At 40.0% G+C, this 26,341-nt stretch overlaps 1 protein-coding gene across 1 annotated transcript in view; it reads right to left on the bottom strand.

The window, feature by feature from the left end:
- The window catches only part of nbeab (neurobeachin b), a 118,867-nt gene that overhangs the window by 23,179 nt on the left and 69,347 nt on the right, over positions 1–26,341 (bottom strand). The window contains exons 16-21 of the mRNA XM_085380895.1: positions 21,584–21,701; positions 21,390–21,492; positions 20,573–20,688; positions 17,019–17,131; positions 3,094–3,234; positions 1,859–1,978 (exon numbers count right to left, since the gene is read on the bottom strand). Of these exons, the coding sequence (XP_085237021.1) occupies positions 1,859–1,978; positions 3,094–3,234; positions 17,019–17,131; positions 20,573–20,688; positions 21,390–21,492; positions 21,584–21,701 (711 nt within the window). The remainder of the gene's footprint in view (positions 1–1,858; positions 1,979–3,093; positions 3,235–17,018; positions 17,132–20,572; positions 20,689–21,389; positions 21,493–21,583; positions 21,702–26,341) is intronic.

Raw genomic sequence — 26,341 nt, 5'->3', positions numbered from 1 at the left:
AGCCACACTTTCCCTCCTCTTTTTCATTTGTAAACTTCCTGCCGTAACTCACCACCAAGCCGTTAAAACTGCCAGCTCCGTTTTCAAGCCACCCTCCCATGGCAGCCATTAATTCTGCAACAGCATTGTAATGGGCTAACAAGTCAATCACACAAGCCTCCGTTGCTTTACACTGTGTCACCTTAATGACATGTTCGTCAAAATCTGTCACCAACGGAGTGCTGCTGGATTCTTTCAGACAACATGGTGGCAGTTCTCTCTGTGTGCATGAAGACGAACGTGTAGATTTGTGTCCAATACCTCCAAGAAAAATCTCCTCGTCTTTGCCCATAGGTGGCTGTGCCAGCTAAACATAACTACATCAGTGCACACCGAAATAAATGAGAAGTATGGATGCACATTAACATTAATGATGGGGTGGTCAGGGAGGTGAGGGCTTGGTCGGTGAAGGGTTGTTTCCATTTGACTTGCTCTTTTAGGAGGTCATCCCCATCAGGGGTTCAGACTGCCTTGGTCTTGTTGTCATTACTGCTGGAGGAGGTTGGGGTTAATGAAGGAGAGACCCTGGTAAAAAACAAGCTCCCTTTAAATTAGAGGCTCAGTGGGCCGGCTTGGTGTACTGGGCTGAAATGACCTTAACCCTGTACTCTCTGCTGGGTCTGGGAATGGCATTTTTGTGTCTGTCTGGCATGCATGGAGACCTGTTTCTGTGACTGCCAGACAAACAGCCTATCCTTTTCAAAAGAAGGACTATGCTGAGCAATGTTGTTAACACAGGTATGCGGACCAAAATTACACATTTAAAAAGACAATTTCAATAGTTTGGAAGCTAAATCGTTTTTTAAAAGATTACAGCAAATAATAACGTTAAATTTCCTGATAGTTTATCATGTTGCACTATGACTAATTCATACAAGCTCTTGCACAATATTTTCCTTCTACTAATGCATTATGAAATACTGGTAGCAATCCTGTAGTTTCACGCACAGTCCAGCAGCTCTCCTAATAGATCACTGGCAATGCTATGTGTGTAAAAAGAAATGCATGCAGACATACAAGTAGTTGAAAGTAGACTGTATTTGTTAACAGGGTGGCGTTTGACTATTCAGTTGTTCACTGGTTTGCAGCTTTCTACCTCTGCCTCACATGGATTGCTAGCTGCTCTCCCCCACATTCTGGCAAGTAAAAGCTCTGTCTGTACATAAAAGACTACATTTTAAATAGCTTTTGTCATTAATGCTTTATTAATTGCCTGCGGCAACACTACCCGATGCAGGGTGTGCTGGAAATATATGACACTTTGAGGTCAGTGTGTATCCCTGCTGCGTGTTATGCAGTGGGCAAAACGGAGACAAATCAGCAGGGTTCAGCGTTTTCGATGACTGCTCTGTGGATTTGCGGAGAGATGGTTTTGTTTTTCTCTCAGATGCAGACTTTGTTCAAAAGCAGGATTGCTCTACCTCTGAGATAGTTTGCTCTCTGCATGAGATAAATCAAATGTGCATAGGGTATTCCCGTGCACTACAGCTCTTTGAGATTCACTGTTTGGAAGAGGCATTTATAATTGATGGTATATATTTTTGCAGTGGTTTTGAGGCACAGAAAGGAGGAGAGCATATGAAAAAAAAGGCTTGGTTTGGTATTTTGCAAAATATATAGATGTATGCTATATTACTATAATTTTGCATTGACTTGTGCAATAAATTCTTTTCAACCATCTTTGCTGTAAGAATTGCCTTTCGAAGACCCACAAGTCCACAACACAAGCTTTAAAAAGGAAACTAGCAAGGAATCAAATGTATATCAATTGTATTTATAGATACATATGTTTTAGTATATCCTTTGTTGTGATTCTCACCTTTACATCTGAGGTGTCCCTCTGACAGTTTCTCCAGGATCGGGAAATGCCTGAAAACGTGCGGTCGGGGTGATCGAATTTATTGTTGTTTGCACTGAGGAAGAACATGGTGAAGGGCTCCTATAAGGAAAGACATGTATTCATCACAAAAGTCAAATATCTCAACCCAGATTTAAAGTCCTGATCATTATTTTCTCACCCTCTTGACATCTAATTTGATTGCACCTGTCAAAATCTGAGAATTTAAAATATTTTTTCAACCTTGAGGATTAAATTTTAAATGCACGGGAATAGCCTGAATTTTCTGTATTATTCATTGTTATTTTTTCTGTAGCAGAGATCCTTCTTTCATTGTATCCAAGCCTGAGGGAAAATTAATTAGTGCTCTTCCTGAGTACAGTAAGCCATAATGATAATTGGCTCAAATTTGGTTTTCTTAGACTGAGATGGCAACCATTGCCGGTTGGAGCGGAAGGATCACTCAGAATCAGAATCAGAATCAGAATACTTTATTGATCCCTGGGGGAAATTATTTTTTGTTACAGTTCCTCACCAGAGGAAGAAAGAGATTGTGAGAACAAACCCAGTGAGGCCAATCTAACTGCTGTCAAGGGAGCTCCCTCAGTTCATCGGCCTCTTTCTACTAATGACGAGGGGAGGGGGAGAAATACAGTACAAATTCCTCATAAAGCGCCTTCAAATTAGTAAGATTTTTTAAAATCACATGTGCAGCAACTCAAAGAAGTGTTGGAGGTTAGAAGAGCCTTTTTTGTTGGGAACAGACTGGAAGTACATGTTCTTCCTCCTCCTCTTCTAGAGTAAATGAGGACAGTGCTCAGTAACCTTGATGGACATGTCTCCAGCGCTCACTGGGTTGCCTGAAACACATAAACCTGTCACAGCAGCCTCTGTAAATCATTACCCAGCCACTCTTTATTTAGTTCACATATGCTGGTTTACTGGCCTGTGAAATGTGTTTTCTGAGCGCCATTGGTCTAACTCAGGCCCAATCAAATTGAGATGTCGAGCTGCTTCCTGTGCAGAAGCCAACAGACCTCAAAGAAACAGCATCATCAAGTCTGACAAGTGACAATCAACTAATGCAGACAAAAAATGAAAAACTCTCTGAGGTCTGGGTTTGACTTCATTCCTATTCACATACTTGACTAATTCGGGGATTTTGCACATAGTACAATAATAAGAGGGAGGGTAGCTGCAGGAGAGGTTTTACTCACAATTCTGACAAGCCAGTGCAGGGTGGTGGCAGCTGTGGAGTAGTGGGTGTTGTAATGACAAGGTGGTGTCTGGTCATCTTCCCATGACTCATAACGTTCAGTGAAGAATGCTGCACGCTTTGGGTTCAGGGCACCAATAGGCTGAAAAGGAAATGAGGACAAAACAGGCTTAGTTGTGGCAATTATCAATTTTCTTGTATTCCGTTTCCACTTAAAAGCCTTTATAAAGATGTACTACATATGCTTTGTACAGTCATGTGAAAAAGTTGGTTCACCGTCTTTCAGCTGTAAGGTTTTTACACTATCAGGGGAAAACAAATCTGGCTTTACCGGGTTCTAAAATGATTTCAATACAATCTCAGATGAACAAAAACACGATATTTCACACTGTGTTGTTTCTTACTTAACAAAAAACAAAGCCAAATCCAGTGCCCCCCATTAATTTTCTGTGTTGCTTTATAAGTCTCTTGTATCACAGTGGAGGAATCTTGGCTCACCCTTTCTTCACGATATAAAGTTAATTGAAGTTTGCAGGCATTTGTTCATGCACGACTCCCTTAAAGTCCCACAGCATTTCAATCAGGTTCATCTGCTTGATTGATTTCACTTTTTTCCTCCCATTCTGTTGTAAATTTGATTGTATGCTTGGGATGCTAGTGAAGCAGCAAGGGTTTACTTGGTTTCTCATATTTTCTCCTGCAGTTATGCACTTTGGCTTAGTTTTTGTTAATGAGTGACAATGGGTAATATTTCATGTGTTGTTTTTGATCTGAGGTTGTATTTACCTAAATTTTAAGAACCAAGAAAAAACAAATATTTTTATTATGTATTGATATATAAAATCTTAGAATTGAACAATGGTGTACTTACATGTCTGCAAGTCTCATGTTTTGTAAGGCAAACAAACCTTAGAGTTGGTCCTTTTATAAATTTTAATTGACCCTAAAGTCTTAAAGTGTGTTGAGGATTATTTGTCCAGTGCACTGAATTCAAAAGTTTGTGGGGGTTTTTTTCTCTTTGTTTCTTTCCCTACTGTGAACAAGTAGGATGTCACATGATGTAAAGATAAATGTGTCATCATGTCTTTTGTTGATGCCTTCCTTCTTAAGAGTTTCTGACATTTCTGGTTATTTTACAAATAGAAGACAATGCAAAAGCTTTTTTTTAACAAATGATATTCAATCAATGAATATATCAAAGTAAAGAGAGCCAAATAAAATCCTGTTTTTCTATGAATACAACAACAACTACAGTATAGAGTTGAAATAACCAGACATATTGTATGTAGGACATGAAGCTGTCATAGTGGCATAAATCTCAGTAATGAACCTCCGTATATCCTTAAGGGTCAAATGTACAGGTTCAGTGTCTCTGCAGAATTTAGTATGCTGTGAGACAACTTAGTCATTCATTATCTTCTTGTTCAAAATATTCACCAAGCACAGTCAAAATAGACAAAAGCTGCAAATAGCTTATTATTCAAATTCAAAACTGAATAAAAGAAAAAAATCAGTACTACCAGTATTCATGATAATAACAATTCTACTGTTATAACTATAAGCACTCAAATTGAAGTTTAAGCAAGGCTATGTTGTAGTTACTGGTGCTTGCTGTTTTTAAACTGGGCTAGGTTTGCATTTAAGAAAAAAAAATACAGAAATTTCAGTGACTATTTGTTTCAGTGAGGACTGTGCTGCAGAATTTTAAGAATATTCGTAAATAAAATGAAAGATTTAAAAAAAAACTAAGTCATCTTATTCTAACATAAATATTCTGTATTTATATGTTATTCGTTACCTGCATGAGTATTTGATATTGCTTTGTTGTTACCACATTCTCATCACAACCACGTTTATTAGCCTGACTTGTAACCACCTGCTTGGCCTGCTAAAGAGCTGGAAATAACAGCTTTTGGCATTTTCTGCAACACTTAACTATAAAGCAGTTCCTTTGAAAAAAATCTCCATAAGATCTAAGGAGACATTTTGAATTTGGCTTATGGTTATCTCACATAACAGAAAGTTATGGGTCCGTATATCAGAGACAGACACAAAAATCATGAACTCATCATTCCCATTATACAGTGTCAACTTAGATCTCATGTTTTTTCAAAAGTAAACTATCTTCTCTGTGAAATAAAAAAAACTAAACATGAGTTCCACTTGATCCGGGGCAACAAGACTAGTCAGTCCTGTGTTGTTTTGCATGCATAATTTCTAAATATTACAGCACGTCTCATGAGTCATCTCCAATCTAAATTAAATTTTTATGTACAAGCAAATCTATGGTGGTCATGCAAAGGTTATAGAAAACAACAATGCTGTATAAGTCTGGAAAAAAAGCATAGAAAATTCATATTTTTGTACATTCCTAAAAGGCACTTTCTTAACTTTGTAGCCCTCACTATTTGGCTCATCATTGCAGTTTGTAAAAACTATAGTGCATGGGAAAACAACATGTGAAGCACACTAATTCCTGCATGGGGATATGGATGATTTGCTTACCTATGATATCAAAATAGTGAGAGTAACATTATAGTCCAAACATTTTTTATTTTTATGGGATTTTTTGCAGTTTTAAAGTAATGAATCCTACTTCACTTATCCTCATAGGAACATCTCAAGCATCTCATGTCAATTAGTTCTCTGTTCTTACTTAAATTAAGAACAAATTAAATGTGTAAATTAAATGTTGCAATAGCTGAAGAATAACTGGACAGAATTAATGTAAAGAAAGCTGCAGAATCTTGGAAGGTACCAGTTGGGACATTTGTAGTAATACTGGGTGGGAAGCGGTGGAAAGTTCAGGGCAGACATGGAGCTTTACTCTGGCAATTGTCTGTCAGAGCCTGTTATTCTTCTGAACCCTTAAAGTAACTGTTGCGCTGTCTTCTGTCTAAAATTTAAATAGGCATGTTGGCAGGGGTTAGCAGGATGGTGCGTTAAGGATGGAGGGAAGAGATATGTGTGTCTCCTACTAAAACGCTGTGGCTAATCCATGTGGATTAACCCTAGCTGACCTTATTTACACCCAACACACCCATCATGGCAAGCACTTTACTCTGAACTGCTATTCTTGGCTTTAACACAGTGGGGGAGCTAATATTTATTGGGGTGGCCACTCTGATGCTAGTACTTACACATTTGGGTGGCACAGAAAATGAAGTTTTCCTGTATTGTAAATCACTGTAATCAAATATTATATTTGTTGGTCACTTGATCTGAGAATTTGCTTACATAGGCATGCTGCATTTTAGTAGCACATGATAAAGACCAATGTGGACATTGTTAAAAACTGCTATAACAATAGTAGCTACTGAATCGCAATTTCTGTGCATGTGCCCTTTATGGGCTATGTGCATGTGTGGGGTGGTCACCCTTTAAAACTCCACCTGGGTCAGCAATCCTTTGTGCTTTAACACATAGCTGTTTTTAGTACCAGGAAAATACAGTGAAATCTAATAATGCAACACTGTGTTATATTACTGGAGGCTTAGACATTGAGGTAAGCCACAGGCATGGTTTTAAAAGTGTACAATACACACTCTTAAAATTATCAACTGAAGGAAACTGGAGATCAGTTTTTCAGAGGAAAAAAATGATCTTAAAAAACCCCCAGTATGGCTAGTATTTTTAGCAGAAAAGTTTGCTCATTATTAAAAATACTCCCCATAATATGCGCACAAAAAACAAGCAGAAATGATTGAAACGTCACAGCTTTGCATTTAAAAAAAAACCTGCTGCCTAATTATTTAGACCCCATAAATAATCACTGCTATATATATATTTTACATCTATCCAATTATTTCCACTGTTGGGCAAAATCTTAGAGGGTTTTTTTTTTGTTTTTTTTAACCACAGCCTTAGCAATAACTTCAATATTAAACTGACACCATCACTGGGTTTTAGCCCTTTGGCAGCTGTTTCATTTTTATGTGTTTTAAGGCAACAGAATTACTCCCATTAAACATACATTTAGTGGTGAATAAATTTCTTTCTCTGCCTTTTCAATCACCTCATCCAATATGAGAGCCTTAGAAGCATATTGGCAGTCAATATTAATATACTCAGTACCACTGAATCAGTTGCACAGGGGGAAGGGTGACTGGTAATGTAATCAATGGCAGCTTTTCTACCTGGAAGCTGCAGCTCAGAGGTCAGAAGAAATAAAATAAAAGCAGTTTGAGGCTTATGTCTATTCTAACGTTATTAAAAACTGCACTGTTATTGTTTTAGCTGGGTGCAGTCAGTATGAAATCTCAATATGGGAGACTCTCTTGCTCACTACCATCGTATCTGCGTGTGGTGCACTGCACATTCCTGAAGCTCTAAGTCAAAACTAAATGCAGTCTCTTTTTACTTTTTTCAGTCCTTTCTTAAAATCTAATGGCAGTCCACATCAGTGTTAGCACAATTGAATAGACTGAAAGAGAAGTTTATTGAGATCTGCGCAGATTTATGGGGTGATAATAGCCTTGCATGTGACGTCTTGGCCCAGCTGGATTGGGGTGTAAGCCACAAGACGTCTCACACTCTGTAAAAGCACTGCTAGTGTGACTAATGCAGGTTAGAGCTGTATAAAAGATCCAGGTAAATACATGTGACAGGGGGAGAAAAGTGAAGAAAAGACAGCTGAAGGTACTAATGAGAATAAAGAGGAATGCCAAACTGGCAATAGTGGTAAGTTTATAAAAAGGCTTACTTGCTCAGCTTAATATTATGGTACCAAAGAGAAAGCTGGAAAATTTACTAAAATGTGTTGAAATGAGAGAATAGGTGACATATTTTGATGAAAGATTATAACAATTAACTACACTAAGATTTATAATTTGGGTACATTCAAAGTGCCTCTGTACTGTGATTCACAGCTACCAAGACTTCTACCTAAACTAACAGAAACTGGAGCACCAAATTGCAGGGAAGAGATCCAAACACGCCTTAATTGACAAAGTATTTCCTGTTAATTCTTCTGTGTGGCTCTACATTCATTTAAAAGAAAAAAAAAATCCACAGCTAAACACCTTCCAACGTGTTTAGCTGTGCAAGCATAAATGGAATGAGGCATTTTCTATGTCATTTGTAATGTAGTGCAGAAGTGCTTTTTATTTCACTTTCCAGAAAACATGTGAGGATAACTAAACAAACACACTACATGGGAAACCCACAAGACCCAGGTCCCTGAAGAAAAGGGTTTTTCACACATTTGTTAAAGGGTGATTGTTCAAAACTGCACAAGTCAAGGTTGTTATATAGCTAGTACAAACCAAAAATATGAGCTATGAAGCTGACAAATACCAAACTGGGCGTGTCTCACATGATGATATAGTTGTAAACATACTATCATGAAAACTTTTTGCCCCCTTCTTGACCTGAGTAAATACAAAATATAGCTTGTAAGTGATGATTTCATTTATTAAGGGAAAAAGACTATCCAAACCTACCTGGCCCTAAGTAAAAAAAAGTACTTGCCCCCTAAACCTAAAAACGGTTTGCCAACTTTGCCAGCAAGGACTGCAATCACGCTTTTGTGATAACTGGCAAAAATTCTTTCACATCATTGTGGAGGGATTTTGGTCCACTCTTCTTTCCAGAATTGTTTAAATTCAGTCACACTGGAGGGTTTTCGAGCATAAATGGCCCATTTAATGTAATGCCAAAGCATCTCAATCTGATTTAAGTGTACACTTTGACGAGATCATTCCAGAATCTTATATTTGATCTTTTTGAGCCATTTAGAGGTGGACTGTTCTGTTTCGCATCATTGTCCTGCTGCATAATTCAAATGCAATTGAGCTTCAGAACACAAATGGATGGCCAGGCATTCTTCTTCAGGATTTTCTACTTGAGAGCAGAATTCCTCATCATTCCGTCAGTTACAGCAAGTTGTCCATCTCCTGAAGGAGCAATGCATCTGCAGAACATCACACAACCACCATCCTGTTCGATTGCTGGTATGATGGGGGTTTTTTTACGGACAAGGGGGTAATTGCTTCTTCAAATAGGGCCAGGTAGTTTTAGATAGCTTTTTTCCCTTCATTGAAAGAATCTTTAAAAAGTACATTTTGCATTTATCCAATGGTATCGTTATTCAGTGTTAAAATCCAGTCGATAATCTGAAACATGTAAGACAAATACGCAAAAAAGTAAATAAACTCAGTAAATAAATTCAAAGTATAGTTGTTGAACAGTGGTCCGTGTGTAGACTGCATATTAGGGTAACAAAAGCAATGGTCACCTATTTGTAAAGATGAGGTTGTAAACTGAAATCTTGTATTCATGCTTAATAAACTCACTTTATTACTCCAAAATCAGCACCACACTGTAGAGTATTATGATTCACCATCTTAAAGAATCATGAGCACATGTCTGGTTGTACCAAAATCCAACTGCAGCTACAATTAGATGATTATTAACAGAGTAAATCTGTACACTAATTGAAAGAAACGTTTGTCTAATTAGTTCTCATTTTAAGCTATGAGCGCAACCAGTTTGTGACAAAATGAAGGGTGACTTTAAGTCCACACATTGTACTGAAATGACTCTGGGTAGCCTGAAAAAGAGACTACATCCATAACATGTTTGCCTAAATAATGCACTCAGCTACAACAGCATGCAGGACTGACACAATGAAGCTCCCATGCAGTTGTTCCAGTGGAATTTAAGCATAAAAAATAAGGACACTTCCAGTTTACCCCAAATTCTGTACATGTCCAAATTTTTGCTATAATACATAAAATCTCTGTGTGTTTTTTAATTTGTCTGTGAATGCTTCCTAGACCAAATGAATTTGAACAACAAAACTTTGCATACAGGTACATCTTGGGTCCTGTAGATTCATATCTATATTAGATATCATGCTGCCAAGTATCCACCTAGCAATGGGGTAAAATTACCAGTTTTTAGCACATCTATAATTGCTTATAAAAATCATTCTATCCATTTTATCTCACAACAATAACATCTAATTTATGATAGCATCACATTGCCAACCAACCACCTAGCCATGAGCTAAAATGACCGATTTTTAGCATATGAACAACAGCTACCCCCACCCCCCCACCCGCTGCCTTTTGTTTTTTGTTTTTTTTTTGCCAAGAGCACCAACAGGCCTTGCCCATTAGCATGGGCATGTTGCTACAGGCTTATAGTACACACCTCAATGCCTGGTGTCATGGTTTCCTGTTCCAGTATTAAGAAGGCATACTAGTCTATTGAAAGATGTCTAAGTATGATTGTTTAGGTTTACCTCTAACATTGAATACATCTGAATAATGAACTATGTGGTTGATCTGTGGTAAAAAAAAAGAATTTCCTTAAAACCTTAAAAAACAAAAGGACAAAATGTATAACTGAAACTATGTCCCAAAAATCGAAGTTTAATTAAACTGGTTATGGAGAATGAATGAAATACGCCAATGAATAATGTATGGAAATATAAAAAGTTGATTTTCTGTTTAAACAACTGTACAACATAATGTACAATGTCTCCAGTAATGTAAGAAAAGATACAAAGGATTTCACTGGTCGCTTATTCCTGTCATACTCACCATCTGTTGATAAGCAAAAATCAAGCTTTGCTTGCATCTGTTCAACAAACAATAATAGCCTCTTACCTTCTCCTTACATTACATATCACACTGATTACAGATATAAGACCATGAAAACAACAGCTTCAGACAACGCCACACTTTCTCCCATCTGACTTCATTTCTTCTATAACACCTGACCAAGGGAAATGCAGCTGAACAAAGTATGATCAAACTTGGATTTAACTTCAGATTTAATCAGGATCATTTGTGGTGTTGCACTCCAAAGATGTAGGAAATGAACGTGGCCATTGGTGAGTGAGTGTGCAGAGAGTGTCTCCATTTGTTTGGTCATATCTAAGCTACCTCCCAAAGAGACGCATATTGCATTTTATATTTCAAAAGAAATTACATTACAGTATGTTGCTGTGGTGCTCTGTCAGGGGAAGTCACAGTCGTTTTTGCTTGCCTCGTCAGAGGCAGGGCTGCATGCAGCTCCAGTCTAATGCAATCAAGTTGCTCCAACTCAAGATAAAGCAGATGTGCTCCAAACAGCCTGACTGGAGCGGAAGTGTGAGTGATGAAGCCTCCATTATAGAGAGAAAAGTGTGGAGGGAGTGCTTTGCAGCAGCCAAGCTGTGTCTGTGTTACTGGAAGTTTTTCTGTCAGAGATTCTGAGCACACAGAGGAAGAAAATAGCCTCCTATATATTATAGCTCTTTCAAGACCATGAGGGGTTTTTTTTTTTTGTTAAGGTGGAAATATATATTTAAATTGAATAAAATCTGCGCTTGTGTCACATTTTTGTTATGTCTGTCAAAATGTTTTTCAAAAGATACACGTAATAAATTTTTCTGTGTGAAGAAGAAGCATGTTGAGCAACATCTGCTTCCTTTGCTTTCTTATGCAATTAAATACATTTCCATCACATCATTTAACAGCTATGAGGAAGATAGTTTCCATACATCTATCATCTACTTGTCACTTTGTCAAAAAATAATCATTAGAATCTAATGAAACACTTCATTGCATGAGAATGTAGCTGACATCCAAATATGCAGAACTCTGGCCTCGAGGCAAATCGACACAGCATTCAGCAGAACTTTGAAGCTAACTGAATGCAGGAAATGTAGGTGTGTACAGGTTTGGGAGGTTCTCATTAAGTAGATCAGTACGGATGTCGAGCAGTTTAGACAATACTGTCCATCAAGTGACAGTTGCACATAATTGGAAAACAGGTCTCAGGTATGACTCGTCTGTGAGAAAGAAAACCTCCCAAACTGTGCAATGTCCCTATGAGGTTATGAATACTAATCTAATAGCAATTTACAAAGCCTTAATGTTGCCTAATTGTACTGCAATTATATTGTATTAACCTAAGAGTAATGATGTGATAGTTTGTCTTCTTAACCCCTGGAGGGTCCTAGAAAAATGCATACACTATTGGGCTTAGAGCCACAAATCGACCCAAGACCCTCCAGGGGTTAATGATGCAACCTGAGTTCTCACGTGACAGGTGATATTACATTGGGTGACTTGATTTTACTAAACCACAGGGCAAAAATAAACAGACAAGTTAAAATAAAAACTTTATTGCAACCTGTAATGTGAGGTATAATCTGCTAAGTTCAGGGACAGCCTGAATTCCTTCAATATAAAAAACAAGCAAAACATGCTTCTTCTTCTTTTCTTTTTCTTTTTTTTTTTTCATGTGATAGACTGAGAGCCTGTCCAAAGTGTAACTAAATGTACTATTTTCCAGATCTTCCAGTTACCAAAAGCAGACAAATTCTGAGATACCAGTAGGGATGGGTACCGGTGTCCGGTGTTCTGACATAAACGGTAGTAACCAGACCGAAAAGCAGCGCACATTTCAGTGCTTTATTTCGGTGCTTTTTTTCCCCTGAGCTGTGATACACTTCTAGCCAATCATTTTACGTTTCCGAGGATAGTAGGCGGGCCCAGGTACATACGTTCTTTTAGAGCAGAGCTACAGATTAAAAATGTCCAAGGCGAAGCGGTCAAAAGTCTGGCTGTACTTCACAGCAAAAGATGCAAACTCAGCAGCCTGCAACAAGTGCTTTAAGCTGATACTGTGATACTGTCAAAGGAGGTAACACCTCAAATCCGATGAAACACCTGGCGACGCATAGCGTTTTTTTTTAAAGCCCAGAAATGCGCCGTATTTAATAGCTTGCTGCGAGACCTCACACGAGCGCATCTACTGCGGGTGGGTTGCCTGTTATCGGACCCGGAGTTAGCAACATCCCCCAAAAACCCGAAGAGGAGAGTCCTGGCCCCTAGCCCTGCCAGTGTAGCAGAAATGATGACGGATGATGATGGCAGCAGCAGCCGTTCTTCTCTGCATGAGTAGCTTAATGTTGTTCGTGTGTAATTTACGTTGAGTAGGCTAACCGCGTTATTACATTAATGCATGTAAGGTGAACTAGCAAACATCATCATAGCTACATGCGGCTGTCTTCTTGTTTGATGGCAGATACTCCCTTCACCCTGGCCAAAAAGGCTAAAATGACCAAAGAAAAAGAGGGAAACAGCTCGAACATAAGAGGTTTTTGGACAAAGTTTATGTTTTTTCCATTGTTTAAGCACTGCTTCCAGCCAAGAGTGATACCATATATGCCCCATAGCTGCAGAAAAGGCTAACATTGTTATCTTTTTACAAAAAACCAGCTGAACATGAGAGGTTTTTGGACCAATTTTGTGTTCTCCATTCTTTAAGCACCGGTTTGAGCACCGTTTGAGCACCGGCACCGTTTCAAAAGTACCGATTTGGCACCGGTATCGGATAAAGCCTAAATGATACCCATCCCTAGATACCAGTGAGCTTTAAAAACTGTCTGTCTTTTTTCACCTTCAATAAAAACACCAGTATATTTATTCTCCTAGGTGTCACCATTAGTCATAGCATCCAGCTATCAGTGGAAAAGCAAAGGCTGAATGAAACTAGGCCTTAGTTACCTCAGGTCTAGAGATTGCCAGGCGGTTGCCAACCAATCAGACATCGCTAGAAAAGTGTGTATTCCCTGACTGCTTGTTGAGTGGTTGCTGGCAGTCTTTTGGTGAAACTGCTCACAATGAGGTACGTTATACAGTGCACCATACTCTCCGTGCTGTTGATTTGATCACTAGATTTCTGAGGTTGTCCACAATTTGCATTGGAGATGAGTAATTGGTGAAAATTTGCAGACACGTCTGCAAATTTGCTAGCAACACAGTAAGGTTTTTGGTGCAGCAATTTATTTGCGACCAATTTCACCTGGGGACAGCCAGCATCCGCTTACCAGCTGGTCAGGAAATACACATTTTTCTCTTATAATCCACAGTTGCCAGAGTGTGCTAACAGGGGCAGGGATAGCTCAGTAGGTAAAGTGGTCGCCCCATGATCGGAAGGTCGGCGGTTCGAATCCACTTAACGGCTACCCTGAGGTACCCCTGAGCAAGGTACCGTCCCTACACACTGCTCCCCGGGCGCCTGCTTAGTGGGCTGCCCACTGCTTCACTGAGTGAATGGGTCAAATGCAGAGAAAAACAAGTAATTTCCCCATGGGGATCAATAAAGTATCCATTATTATTATTATTATTATTATTATTAACTGGTCCCTCAGCCTGTGTGACTGGGCTCATAGAAGTTAGCACTGAGGTAGAGTTAGCCAGCAAAGATGTACACATTCTGTGTGAGGTATTTCTAAAACAGCAAAAATAATAATAATGCCCCCCTTGCTATAACTTTGGATGTAAATGAAGATCAAACAGACTAATAGTGGGGAAAAATATTTGCTACTAAAAAAGTCACAATCCTTAATTAAATCTCTACACAAAAATTTTACTTGTCTCAACAGCAAGTCATTGTTTCAGGGTTAAAATATTGGTCAATATAACAGGGGCAATGTGAGCCCAGAGGCTGTAGTGTACATGGTGAGATTTGAAGAGCTCAGCTTAAAGGTATGTACACATCAACAGTACTGAAAATAAAAGCTAAACAAGTTCATAAATCCTTTTTTTAGGATTTATGAATATGCAGTAAACAAGGGATGCAGCAATATAGAACAAAAAGACAAGAGTCTCAGCCAACTCGTTAAGAGACTTGGACCCAGTGACAGGACTGATGCGTCATCACCTACCAAACACTTACCCAGAAATCTGACTCAGATTAATCTGAAAAAGACTGAATTCCTCAAGAACTAGTAATGTATTCTTAATGGTACTCAAAACATGGGTACTGTATAAAACAATTTGAAATGATATCCAGCCTCAGTTTCCTGATACATGTACAAATCCCTGGCTAAACACAGAAGAAAGTCACCACCTAATATACAATGAATGTCTCCAGAGACTACTGCTACTACCACTGATCCATAAATGAACAAAAAAGGGCAGATGAAACAGAGAGGAGAAGAGTGGGGGCCGTCGTCCCTCTCTGCTACACCAGCTTATGTGAACTTTTGGAGGTAAGAGCCCCGGGGTTCCAAGGACAACTGTCAGGAGACACAGGCTGTGAACTCATGCTAATGAAGGCAGCTCGGCCCTGTAAACAGCATGGGAGGATGTCACTAGAATACATTACAATACATAACTGTCTCCCCGGGGCAGGAGGGTTCCACATGGCACAGCCCTGATCACTCCCCTCGACACACACATCTCTATACACACGCATACACATTCTGTGGCTTTTTCATCCCACCTGGATACCCCACAGGTAAAGAAAACAACAAGACAAGACACACAACTGTTTGTCCAAAATGTTTTCTGTTTAGTTCTCCAGAGGAGTAAAACCTTTCTTTCTTTTTTAAAATTAACAATACTTTAACTTGTGACTGATTGTTTCATAGTTTTATTTCAAAGTCCTCCATCTCTCTCACCACAAAACCCAGAAAACAGATGCTTTGAAATGCTGAAAATTGATACAAACTGTTGAGAACTGAGATGGCAAAATGAGGCTCTTAGGCTGCTTAGGTTGGTGCTTTGAGGGGAACGAGGCAGCGATAAAGTGAGTGAGAGAGAGAGCTCAGACAGGAATGTGACTGTTTTCAGGTCAGTGAGCTGGAGTGTGCATGGGCGAGAGAGCGAGAGCGAAAGAAAGAGAGACAGAAAGGGGAGGGGGTAAACCTATAAACCAGGCCACAGTTCTGCTGCCTTTTTCCCCCCTCATTCAAAGACAGAGCAAACATAACACTGAACTTTATCTATCGGGGTTGCAGGGCATTAAGGACATTGTATCATAGCTGTTGTGATTTGGCACTGTTACCCGAGCTCTTACTATTGCTCAGCTTGATCTTTTTTGGACAAGCCATATTTAGAACATCTTTCACTGCGGCACTGTGCTGATGAATTCTCTTATCAGTTCATCGACCTTGAAAATAAAAGTATATTACTCGCAGAAACTTGAACTGCTGCATGGCAGAATTTAGACGAAAATATCCTTGAAATCGTACAGTTTGTGTTGAGTGTATGAAGACTCGGGCTGTGCAGACATCCATTATTTAGCCCCCCAAGGATAAAGTTGCCATGATTTTACTCGTGTTATGCAGACTGTTCTACAAATTTGTTGAAGGACAGTCTGGATTTAACTTACAGTATATATTGATTTTGTATACATTTTCCATATTGTGATGCTGTATATGCATTTCAAAAAACTACTTCTAATTTATCTTATGATAATGACTTAACATGAGCTGATCATGCTGGGTGTATGATGGTAAATGGCCTGTATTTGTATAGCGCTGTACTAAGTCCCTAAGGATCCCAAAGCGTTTTACACATTCAGTCATCCACCCATTCACACACACATTCACACACTGGTGATGGCAAGCTACATTGTAGCCACAGCTGCGAGGCTGCCGGACACTGGCGCCGCCGGGCCCTCTGACCACCACCAGTAGGCAACGGGTGAAGTGTCTTGCCCAAGGACACAGCGACCGAAACTGTCGGAGCCGGGGCTCGAACAGGCAACCTTCCGATTACAAGACGAACTGCCAACTCTTGAGCCATGATTGCCCCATGATGAACTCAGTGTTGCCTTGCTGAGTTCATCGAGTTAGACTTGTGGTAGTAAAACATGTAAAAGCCTCTCTAGTGCAAGACCACAGAGATATGTTAAGGGTATATCCAAAGCACACAGCACAAACTGTGTGTAGAGACAATGCAGCACCCAACAAAAGGGAGTAAACTTGTATAAAGTAGAGGAGTGCATTTCATGATGCTACAATCAGCATTTTCCACTTCAGTGCAGAGACAGCACATGATTCCTTTGCCAGTAAATACCATATTGTTTTACAATCTGACTCCTAATAAGAAAATCCCCTGCCATTAGATCCAGCTGCCCCTTCTTGCCCCTCTTTTTTCCATCATTTTAAGGTGAACAGCCGAGAGGCCCCTGTACCTTTGAGAGGTCTCTGAAGTTCGCTGGCAGGGTCAAGTCCAGCTCCTCCGAGTCATAGTTGGTGAGGACCCAGGGAAACACCGGGTACTGGTTCAGATCATTGTATGTCCTCCCTAAACACACAGAGGAGACAGAAAACTGTGAGTGATGATGGGCTGGAGGCGAACAGAGAGGTTGAAAGCAGGGCAGCATACACTTGAGGCTTCAGTTACTTTAGGGGATCAACATGCAACATTCCAACAAGCCCCCAATCAGACGGACTTCCTTCCACACTTCACAGAGAGTCTGCCAAGAAAACACATACACTAATGGTAGAAAATGTGAGAATGATTCTGCGTTTCCCATGACTCTGCCTGCTGTGTCTCCTTTGTTAATAGACTGTGGGAACTGCAGGAGGCCTGTCTTTAAGTATATGGAAAACATAAGCATTTTCAAGTAGTTAGGAGAAAATGTAATTGCAGAGGTATACGTTCTTCTGGAGGAAGAAGTCATGTCTTCTGGGGACATGACTTCCAATGCCTGAAATCTCACAGCAAATCTGATTGCTGATTGACCAGATGTTCTCAAAGGAAACTATGATTTTCAGATGAGAAAACTTGGAAACCTGGAAAAGCCAAAAGCATGTACCATGTTGTCAGTAACGCTTGACTTTTCCTTTGAAGACGACATTGATACAGCTGCAAGGTCAGGTGGTGGCCAGTTGTAATCCAGGACTGGGATGGGGCTGCTTTTTGCTAGAATTTTTACTGCTTGTGATAAATCATGCTGAAAACTTTGGCTCAAAGTAAACTGAGAGTTAAAATGTGACAACTTCTTTTCCAGGAAAAATGAAACAAAAGGGCACAAAAGAGATTCTAAGGTGTCAGACCATGGTATCCTAGGATATCCTATCGTTATATGATTAAAACAAACAAAGATGTTTCCTAGAAATGTCCAGTGATTGAATACAAACTATTTTCCAGCTTCTTTAGTTAAACATTCTATACTAAAGAAGCAACAATTCCAGGACTGAAAAATAACCAACTCTACAGCAGAAATAAGCAGACAGTTTTGATCTCTACAGCTAATTTCCCTTTCAAGACACTACTACACATGACATATTACAATGTCATTATTTAGTGAATAAACATGAAGCCAAAATTCAGAACCAATGTATGAAAGTACACCCCATACTGCTTCCACAGGAATTAACTGTCAGAGTTCATTTCAGGCGCCATAGGGCCTCAGATAACATGTTAAATCTTATTGTTCACGTCAGAACAATTAGAAAAAGACTGAAGTAGTTTTTTTGTTTTTTTTGAAAAACCACCCGAAGAAAGCCACTTCTCTCTGAACTTCTCTCCCCCCCCCAAAAAACAAACAAACAAACAAACAAAACAAAACAAAACATGGCAGCATGGCTAGGTTGCATATAAAAAAAACTACAAGACTTCTGGAACAATGTCCTTGGACAGACCAGACCAAAGTAAGTATGTTTGGCCATAATGGACAGTGCTATGTTTGGCAAAAAAATAAACACAGCATGCTTGCACAAACATCTCATATCAACTGTCAGCATGTTGGTGAAGGGGTTATGATTTGAGCTTGTTTTTCAACCGCAGGACCCAGGCACCTTGCAGTTATTCAGTGGACAATGAACTCCTCTGTGTACCAAAATATTATAGATTCAAATGTGAGTCCATCTGTTTGACAGCTAAAGCTTGGTCAAAAACTGGGTCATAGAACAGGACGATGCTCCCAAGCACAGCAGCAAATCTACAACAGAAGTGCGGAAAAAGAAAACCATCAAGGTGCTGCAATGGCCCAGTGAAAGTCCAGACTTTAACCCGACTGAAATGCTGTGACGGGGCCTTAAGAAAGTTGTGCTTAAATGAATGCCCAAAGCAGGAACTTCAGCAACACTTGAGGGAAGATGAACAACTTTAATAATTGACCAACGCGTTTCGGCTTAAATGAATGCCCGCAAACCTTCGTGTACATTGGTTTTCACATTACTCTATTCTAGAGGTTGGGTTTTTATATAAATCACCCTAAATTGTATTAACACCTAAAGTCATGTGTAATTCAAGGCTACTGTGCTACTATAATTTAGCTACTGTAAGTACTAAGTGAGTGCAAACTTGTTTTGTTAAGGGTAAGTTTGTACTGAAAGACACTAGAGAGCCCACTACTATTTTTTTCCTGTTTTCAACCAAGCTGTTATCACTGGCTGGTAACTACCCAGCTTGTTACGCTCAGTGCAAGACAGAATGACCAAAATGCTAAATTCAAGGTATTGAATCTTTGCATATGCACCCTGCTGCTTTAGAATGACATTCTATCATGTAATAGAAAAACACATTTACTAAAGTCAACTTTTCAACTAAAGCACAAATGGGAATAATAAGGAAAGAATAATAAAGGATGTTTCACTACATCTAGGTCTAATTAGATTGTTCCCAGGTTTTTAATGATTAACTATTAAATATTATCAACTTGAACCAGTCAATCAGTTACAATTCTGCAGCAGGTTGGCCTTAGAAAATCCCAAACTAGCCAAGCAAGTGAAAACGTCTGACAAGCACTCATGGAGAAGGCTTCTGCAGAGTAACCAGGGTCTGGGGGAATCTAGAGAACATAATTATCCAGGTTAATGCCATGCACTCAAAAGGAAACAGCAGGCTGAGTGTGGAGGATGAGTTGGGCATTGTTGTGGTTAGACCTACTTGCGCTGAGGCCTGAGCTGGGGTGGCAGGATGTTAATAACAGTGGAATAGTGTTTAATTAGAAGACCATTTCCCGTTCGCACCTCTTCCCAGCATTTCACCCCCCGCCTGTCTACCGCTCCACACTATTCTGACATCCCTGGCAGCCCAGGTCATTACCAGGGATTTTTAATGAATTTTGGGCATGTTTTTCTGTCTGCCTTACATCTAATTAGCTGACAATAATGTATCGAAGTCGAGCACAAGCTAAATATAAATATGCATGAATATGCAGCGAGAGAGAGGATGACACCTTTCTGAGCAGAATAGCGTAGAGTCGCTCTTGCCTTCCCTGTTAGTTGCAGTTCAGATCAGAGAGTCGACAACAGAACCTTTCAGCTCCGCAGACACACGTGTGCACACTCTCACAAAGCCAGGCACTAATTATCTGGAAAAATCTGCTGCGCCTGCTCTTTGCTTCAAACAGCATACTCCCATGAGCAGTGAAGTTTACAATGTTGAGCACCTCTTAAGACTACCATGGATTCTTAAACAAATACGACATAACTGAGGCTACTGATAGTAGCTTCCAGCACCACTGACACATAAAGTTTATTGATCGTGATAGCAAACCTTAAAGCCATAAGACTCTAATGGGGAAAGTTTCACATATATAATAGATTAAAACTCTGCGATTTCACCGGTTGGAAATTTTGTCCGGATAAGGAAGAAAACAAGTCAGAATCTGTCTGTTTAACTGATGGCTGAGAAAAAGAGAATATATTATTACCGTACCTTCTGCTACTTTCAATTTAAGCAAAGAAATCTCAAAGTTGCACAACATTAGAAATTCAATACATACAACATTACCTGATATAGTGTTGAGAAACATGAGGTACTCAAAGTTGGAGATTTCTCTCCTCTGCCAGCGCTGGGTCATGTTGGAGGATTTGAAAAGCTGACGAGGAGTGGCCAGGGAGATCCGTCTGGAAAAAGCATTTAAACAATAACTCAATATCCACAGGATTAGTGCTAGCTATGGATATTTTATAACTTGATTTTATTTAAAAATTTGAACTTAAAATAAAAAAAACCAACAACGGAAAACCTGTATATGGAACTGAATTCAAAGGATTGGCTGCAAACCGTGACATTATGACATTAAAAGCCAGTCTCAGGTCTTAACACTACTACTCAGTTTTAGAATTAACATACTGAGATGAAGGATGCATAACAAAATGGTATTCATAGCTGTATATCTTTTATTCTAGCACATTAAGTGAATGCCAGTTGGTAATTAAAAAACCTTAAATCACACAATTATTCAAGCTGAACTACAATGCAGGATGCCTTTCTTGACATGCACAAAATATCCTACAAGTTGCCAGTTTTGCGGCAGTAAATAAAAAGGCCTATTAGCACCATTGGAGTCTAAAGGGAATCTTTTTTCCTGTGGTCATTGGCCTGGCTGCAATCCTCTTGTATAGAGTCTTCTGTCAGAGAATTAGGTCAGCTCAGTCAGGGTCAGTGCACATCCACTTCAATGACTGGAGCAATGGGACTTCAAATGACTCTACTGCAGGCCAGTACTGCACAGACTCTTCACCACACAGCACAGATGAGGTAACAAGGCCATAAAATAATTCTAAACATTTAACAGCATTTTGATTGCTTTATTTCAACTTACCTGGCTTGTGGAAGTCCATAGCTGGTACCCACACCCACCCGAGGGAGACTGTAAACGACTTTCTTTACTGTGGCCTGGTCAGGAAAGTTGAACATGACCGATGCTGCAAAGAGTAAAAGATAACACTTATTATATTAAAAAAATGGGAAATAAGCACTTCAATTTTAAATTCTCTAAATTGTTACTGCATTTACTTCTGTTGGCCATAAAGACCTCCAGCGCTGTGTTCTGCAGGAGATAACGTCTAGTGAAGACTGCGCGAATTTCACTGAACATCCACTTCCCATGCAAGCCCTCAGTGTATGGTAAGACCTACAAGGTGAACAAGAGAAGAGAAAAAATGTCCTGTGGTTATTGTAGCTGTATAAATCAAAATATAATGTCAGATGAAGAGTGAAATAGACTACTGATGTCTTTATTTAGCAACCAAAGGATCGGAATGCAGTACGTTGCAGATATGATGAAAGGTGTCAAAGCTGTGAGGAGACTGTAACAGAGCACTGACAGGAAAACAAACCTGAGTAAAACATTACTGTACACACTGTTTTGTTTTGGGGGGTATTTTTAGTGGAAACCTATTTTCATGGGCACCACAAATACAATTATTGAGACAGGAAACCTTTGCCTGCTACTTGCAAACTAATCCCTCTACCCATTAGGCTGCTAAGAAGAATGCTTAACTAGGCTTGCAGGCAGGTATAACAGGGTCAAAGCACCCTGATGTAATTGGGACTTGGAGCTTCACCAAACCAAGGCAAAGGAGAGGCCTCAATATCACACCAGTATCAGTTCTTTCATTCCTTTTTTCAACTTGTAGCTAAGAATTAGTGAGACTGTATAACACATTACAAGGCACAATTGGTACAAAACATGCAGCTGTGTACAGACTGTTGAATGTTTCACAGTTTTTGAGTTAGTTTAAAAGAGTCATTGGTGGAAAGGCAAGCGGTCAAAGAAATAGCCCCCTGGGTCAGTGGGATATACATAATCAATAAAAATCATCATGGCAGGAAAAAGAGAGAGAGAGCAGACAAAGAATCATTAGTGTATGCAGCACCACCGGGGGCTGCAGGTCCACACACAGAAAGACAAGACAGTTGTTCTGACAGGTGAGAATGGTCCCCTCACACACATTTCTCCCTCCTTCCATCTCACTTCCCCCTGACTGAACAATTTTGTCTAACAGTATGAGCCAGGGAGCAACCTCATCAACTCCCCAGGTTATAATCACACATAGGTTCAGTTCAGAGAGTGCGTGTGTAGGAGAGAATAAAGATTTAACAGGGCAGTAAGGGGGTGAGGCCCTACAGTGTATGTGTGTGTGTGTGTGTGTGTGTCTGTGCGTGTGTGCGGACACGTGTGTGTGGTCATGGTGGTGGGGGTAGAGATGGAGAGAATCAGAGTGAGCTGGGTTAGGTCTGATGCTAATGCTCATTTAAAATAGTGACAGGCTGGAAGAGTGCAGCACAAGCCGAGCTCCCTTAATTTCTCCCTGGAATAGCTCATGCCCGACCTCCGTGCCACATCCAAAATCTCTTGAGCTCAATTAAAATTGGATTAGGTGGAGATGCTGGATGTGCAGCCCAGCATCTCTGGTGTTCTCCTACCAGTAATGCCCCTGCTTGACACCTCTGCAACCCCCAACTCAAACAGTTGTCATAGAGACAGCACGGCCCTGAGGAGGCAGCGTGCTGACTGGAGGGGGATAGAAAAGAAGGGAGGTGCAATGGAAGGACTACTAGGAGCTGGAGGCCAGCAGCAGTTCACTGGGAAGCAGGTTATCTTTTATGCCCCCTCCCACTCTGTAGCCAGATGTTGTGGAAGCAGTCTTCTGAGTGCAATGCTGAAAGGCAAGTGATACAGATAAGCATCATGGGGAGACTACAACAGCTTACTCCATCAAAAGACTAGTGAGGTGTTATGTGAATACAAATTAAGTTATTCATATGTCTAGAGCCTCTGAATGGTTTGTCAGTTTTAGTACAGTCTTTATTCGTGAAACTAATTTCTTGTTTTAATTTACCAGTAGCTTGTGAATTCTCCATCTTTATATCATGCATTATAAAATAATACTGTAACTATAACAGCCATGGAAGCAATAAAACATAATGCAGGTTCGTAAGTATTGAAACATAAACAGCTGTAATATTCGGTCTCAAAATTGGTTTTCAATGAAATATTTTAGCGCGGGCTGTTTTTGGTTAACCAGCTAACGCAAACATTTTGCTGCCATGACAAAATACAGGGCAAAGGGCCAGCTGTCAACAAAAGAGAGGCTAAAGAGGAGAAAAAAAGAGCCGATTTCAAACGGCCCAGATCAAAAAATTTGTCATAACAACAAAGCTTTGGTCTAAACCAACACGCAGGGGCCCCTGTAGACTTGGGGATTTGACAAAGCCCAGCCCTCATTTTTGGAGGCCCAGCTGTAAAAAATGCCATTTAATGAACCTGTCTGCTGAAGCTGTCCCCTGCCTGTCAGAGGTGTCAGCCAGTGACAAGCGCTGGGGACGGCCGCCTCCAGTCACAGACAGGCCTGCCAGCTGGAGACTTCGGCCCCAATCTAATCACGCCACCAGGAAGGGACCGGCGCTCTGCTCTTGGTCTGTCACGCTCAGGGCTGGGGGAGCGGTGAGAGGGTGGGTGAAGGGGTCTGGTGTGGCCGACAAGCACAGCCTTTTGTTTCCACACAGGTCCCTCCATGCAGGCTCATTAGGAGGCACAGGCGCATGCGCTACTTTACCAGCTGCAGCATATATCCCTATCCTGAATAATAGCCATAATGCAATTTAACAACTCTCTGCTTGTTTTACGTTATTCCTTCTCTCTGGTTTCCCTGATGTGACAGAGGGCAGGCCGCGTTCTGCACGCAGAACATCATAGGAGAAAAAAAGAAAATATTTTGACAGATGAGATGAGGAGAGGCACAGGTGACACCAGTGTTTAGGCTGAAACTCATATATAATAATGTGCAGATGCTCACACGGAGCACATCATGTTTATAAGCGACAAGAAGCCACTCCATGTATGGAAATAGATTCTAATCATATTTGACTTCCGAATAGCTTTACCCCCACATTGACTGAGACACAATGACAGATGTTATTAATAAATCTAACGAAGCATTTTCTTTAAAACCTGATGCAATTTTCTCCCATACGGAACAATCTACACCCCCCTCCACTCCATTTACACCAAAATAGGAAAATATTATAATTCAGTGAGACCTCCAAGCCAGCATGACTGATATATTTATATGAGACTGTGGAGCATACTGACAACCTGGTATCACAGCACCTCTGCTGCATTCTTCTCAGATTTGTCTAATAGGCTTCCACTATAAAGCCTCACAACTGCATGGTCCCAGGCGGCCATAGAGAACAGTGAAGTGGAAGAATAAGGGGAGGATACGAGAGGCAGTTTCATTTTGAGTGATATGACTACTCCCCGAGGAGCAAGTGGGATGGATTTCACACATGGCAATTTGGAGGATCAGCACACACTGCATATACTGTATTCAATGGCTGACCCCAGGCAATATGGGCCAAATCTGTGAAGAGGTTGAGGAGCCAGAGAAGGCACAGAGAAAGCATGAAGCCTAGTAACAGGGAGAGCAGAGAACAACTCTGAGTTAAGTGGGAGATCATTGCCAGCCTAAGACAACATGGAAGACTGGGCAAAAAAAGAAATAAATCAATAAAAATGAAATAATGTTTATAAAAAATTACCCAACTCGTCCACTAATCTATATCTAAATTAAAAAGGAAAAAGAAAAGTGAAAAAGAAAAGCAAGCCTTGCATAGACTGTGTTATAGCTAGCATGTACATATGTTTCCCATACTTGCTTAGATGGCAAAATATCACCCCCTGAGATTTCCCTCCAACCCAAAACAACAAAAATGACTCGAAAAATGCAAAAGCCACAAAACACATTATCACAGACAGTTGCTTTGTGATCAGCAGAAAGTAGTTTCTATGAATACACAAAATAGTTTGAAATGTAAAATATTTCCTGAATAAAACCATATGCACAAAAAATAGCCCCAACTTTGACAGTTTTTTTTAAGTTTGCAAAGCCAAAGCCAAACTCCACGTTTTTATTTTAACTTTAATCCCTTTTACATCCTGCAAAGATTCATAATATATGCCTGAGCATCAAAGCATGTTTTTATCTGATCTGTCCTTAATGTGACAACTGTTATGAAGTGTAGAAATACAAAAAATGTAAAAGATTCCCCCAGATTATTAAAAAAGAAAAAGAGCGAAAGAGAGAAAAAAAATCCACGTATTGCCTCTCCGAGAGACCCGTATCTCAACTTCAATAAAGTAGCAGGCTTCTAATGCAGGTATTGGGAGAAAACAAGATACAGATTTGCATAATCAGTGTCACTATACATTTGGGTGGTAGCTGGAGTGTGGCAAGATGACACAGCTCTGGTGCTCTGGCAAGACCAGTGGGATAAAGGAGATGAATATGCATTAAATATGCTGGCAGTTCACTGCCCAAAATGTCCAGCCAAGTTTGTCAATAACATTCATGTCAGAGATAGTATTTCACGCAGATTAGCAGACCCTGCAGTGCCGTCTTCAACGCTGCCATGGTAGGACAGGTGGGAGGAGCCCCTGGTGCAATATGCAATCGTGTCTTAAAGAGTAAAAGCTCAGCCTATGTGGAAACATAAAGCCCCAAGAAATCCAATGGGTAAAGAAAAAAAAAGAGTAACTTAGGCTTGTGGTTCTCTGCAGCAGTGATAGAAAGTCTGGCATCAAGCCACCAGAAGGTTTGGCGGTTATAAGAAACAAATCATTCTAAAGTGTATGAGCCCTCTTTAAATTACATATACGTTTAAATATAGTGTTGTTTCTTTTTAGATTTTAGATCTAGTTGGATGCCTTGTGATTGAAGCCTGATGGTGACGCCATGTTTACACTTTTGCTACTTTTATTCAAGACTA

This window comes from Rhamphochromis longiceps, linkage group LG14, assembly GCF_057381845.1.
Source record: "Rhamphochromis longiceps isolate RC_006_pf linkage group LG14, R_longiceps_female_GT1.1, whole genome shotgun sequence".
Lineage (NCBI taxonomy): Eukaryota > Metazoa > Chordata > Actinopteri > Cichliformes > Cichlidae > Rhamphochromis > Rhamphochromis longiceps.
The sequence above is the reverse complement of the archived record's forward strand: the minus strand, read 5'-3'. Positions and strand labels throughout refer to the sequence as shown.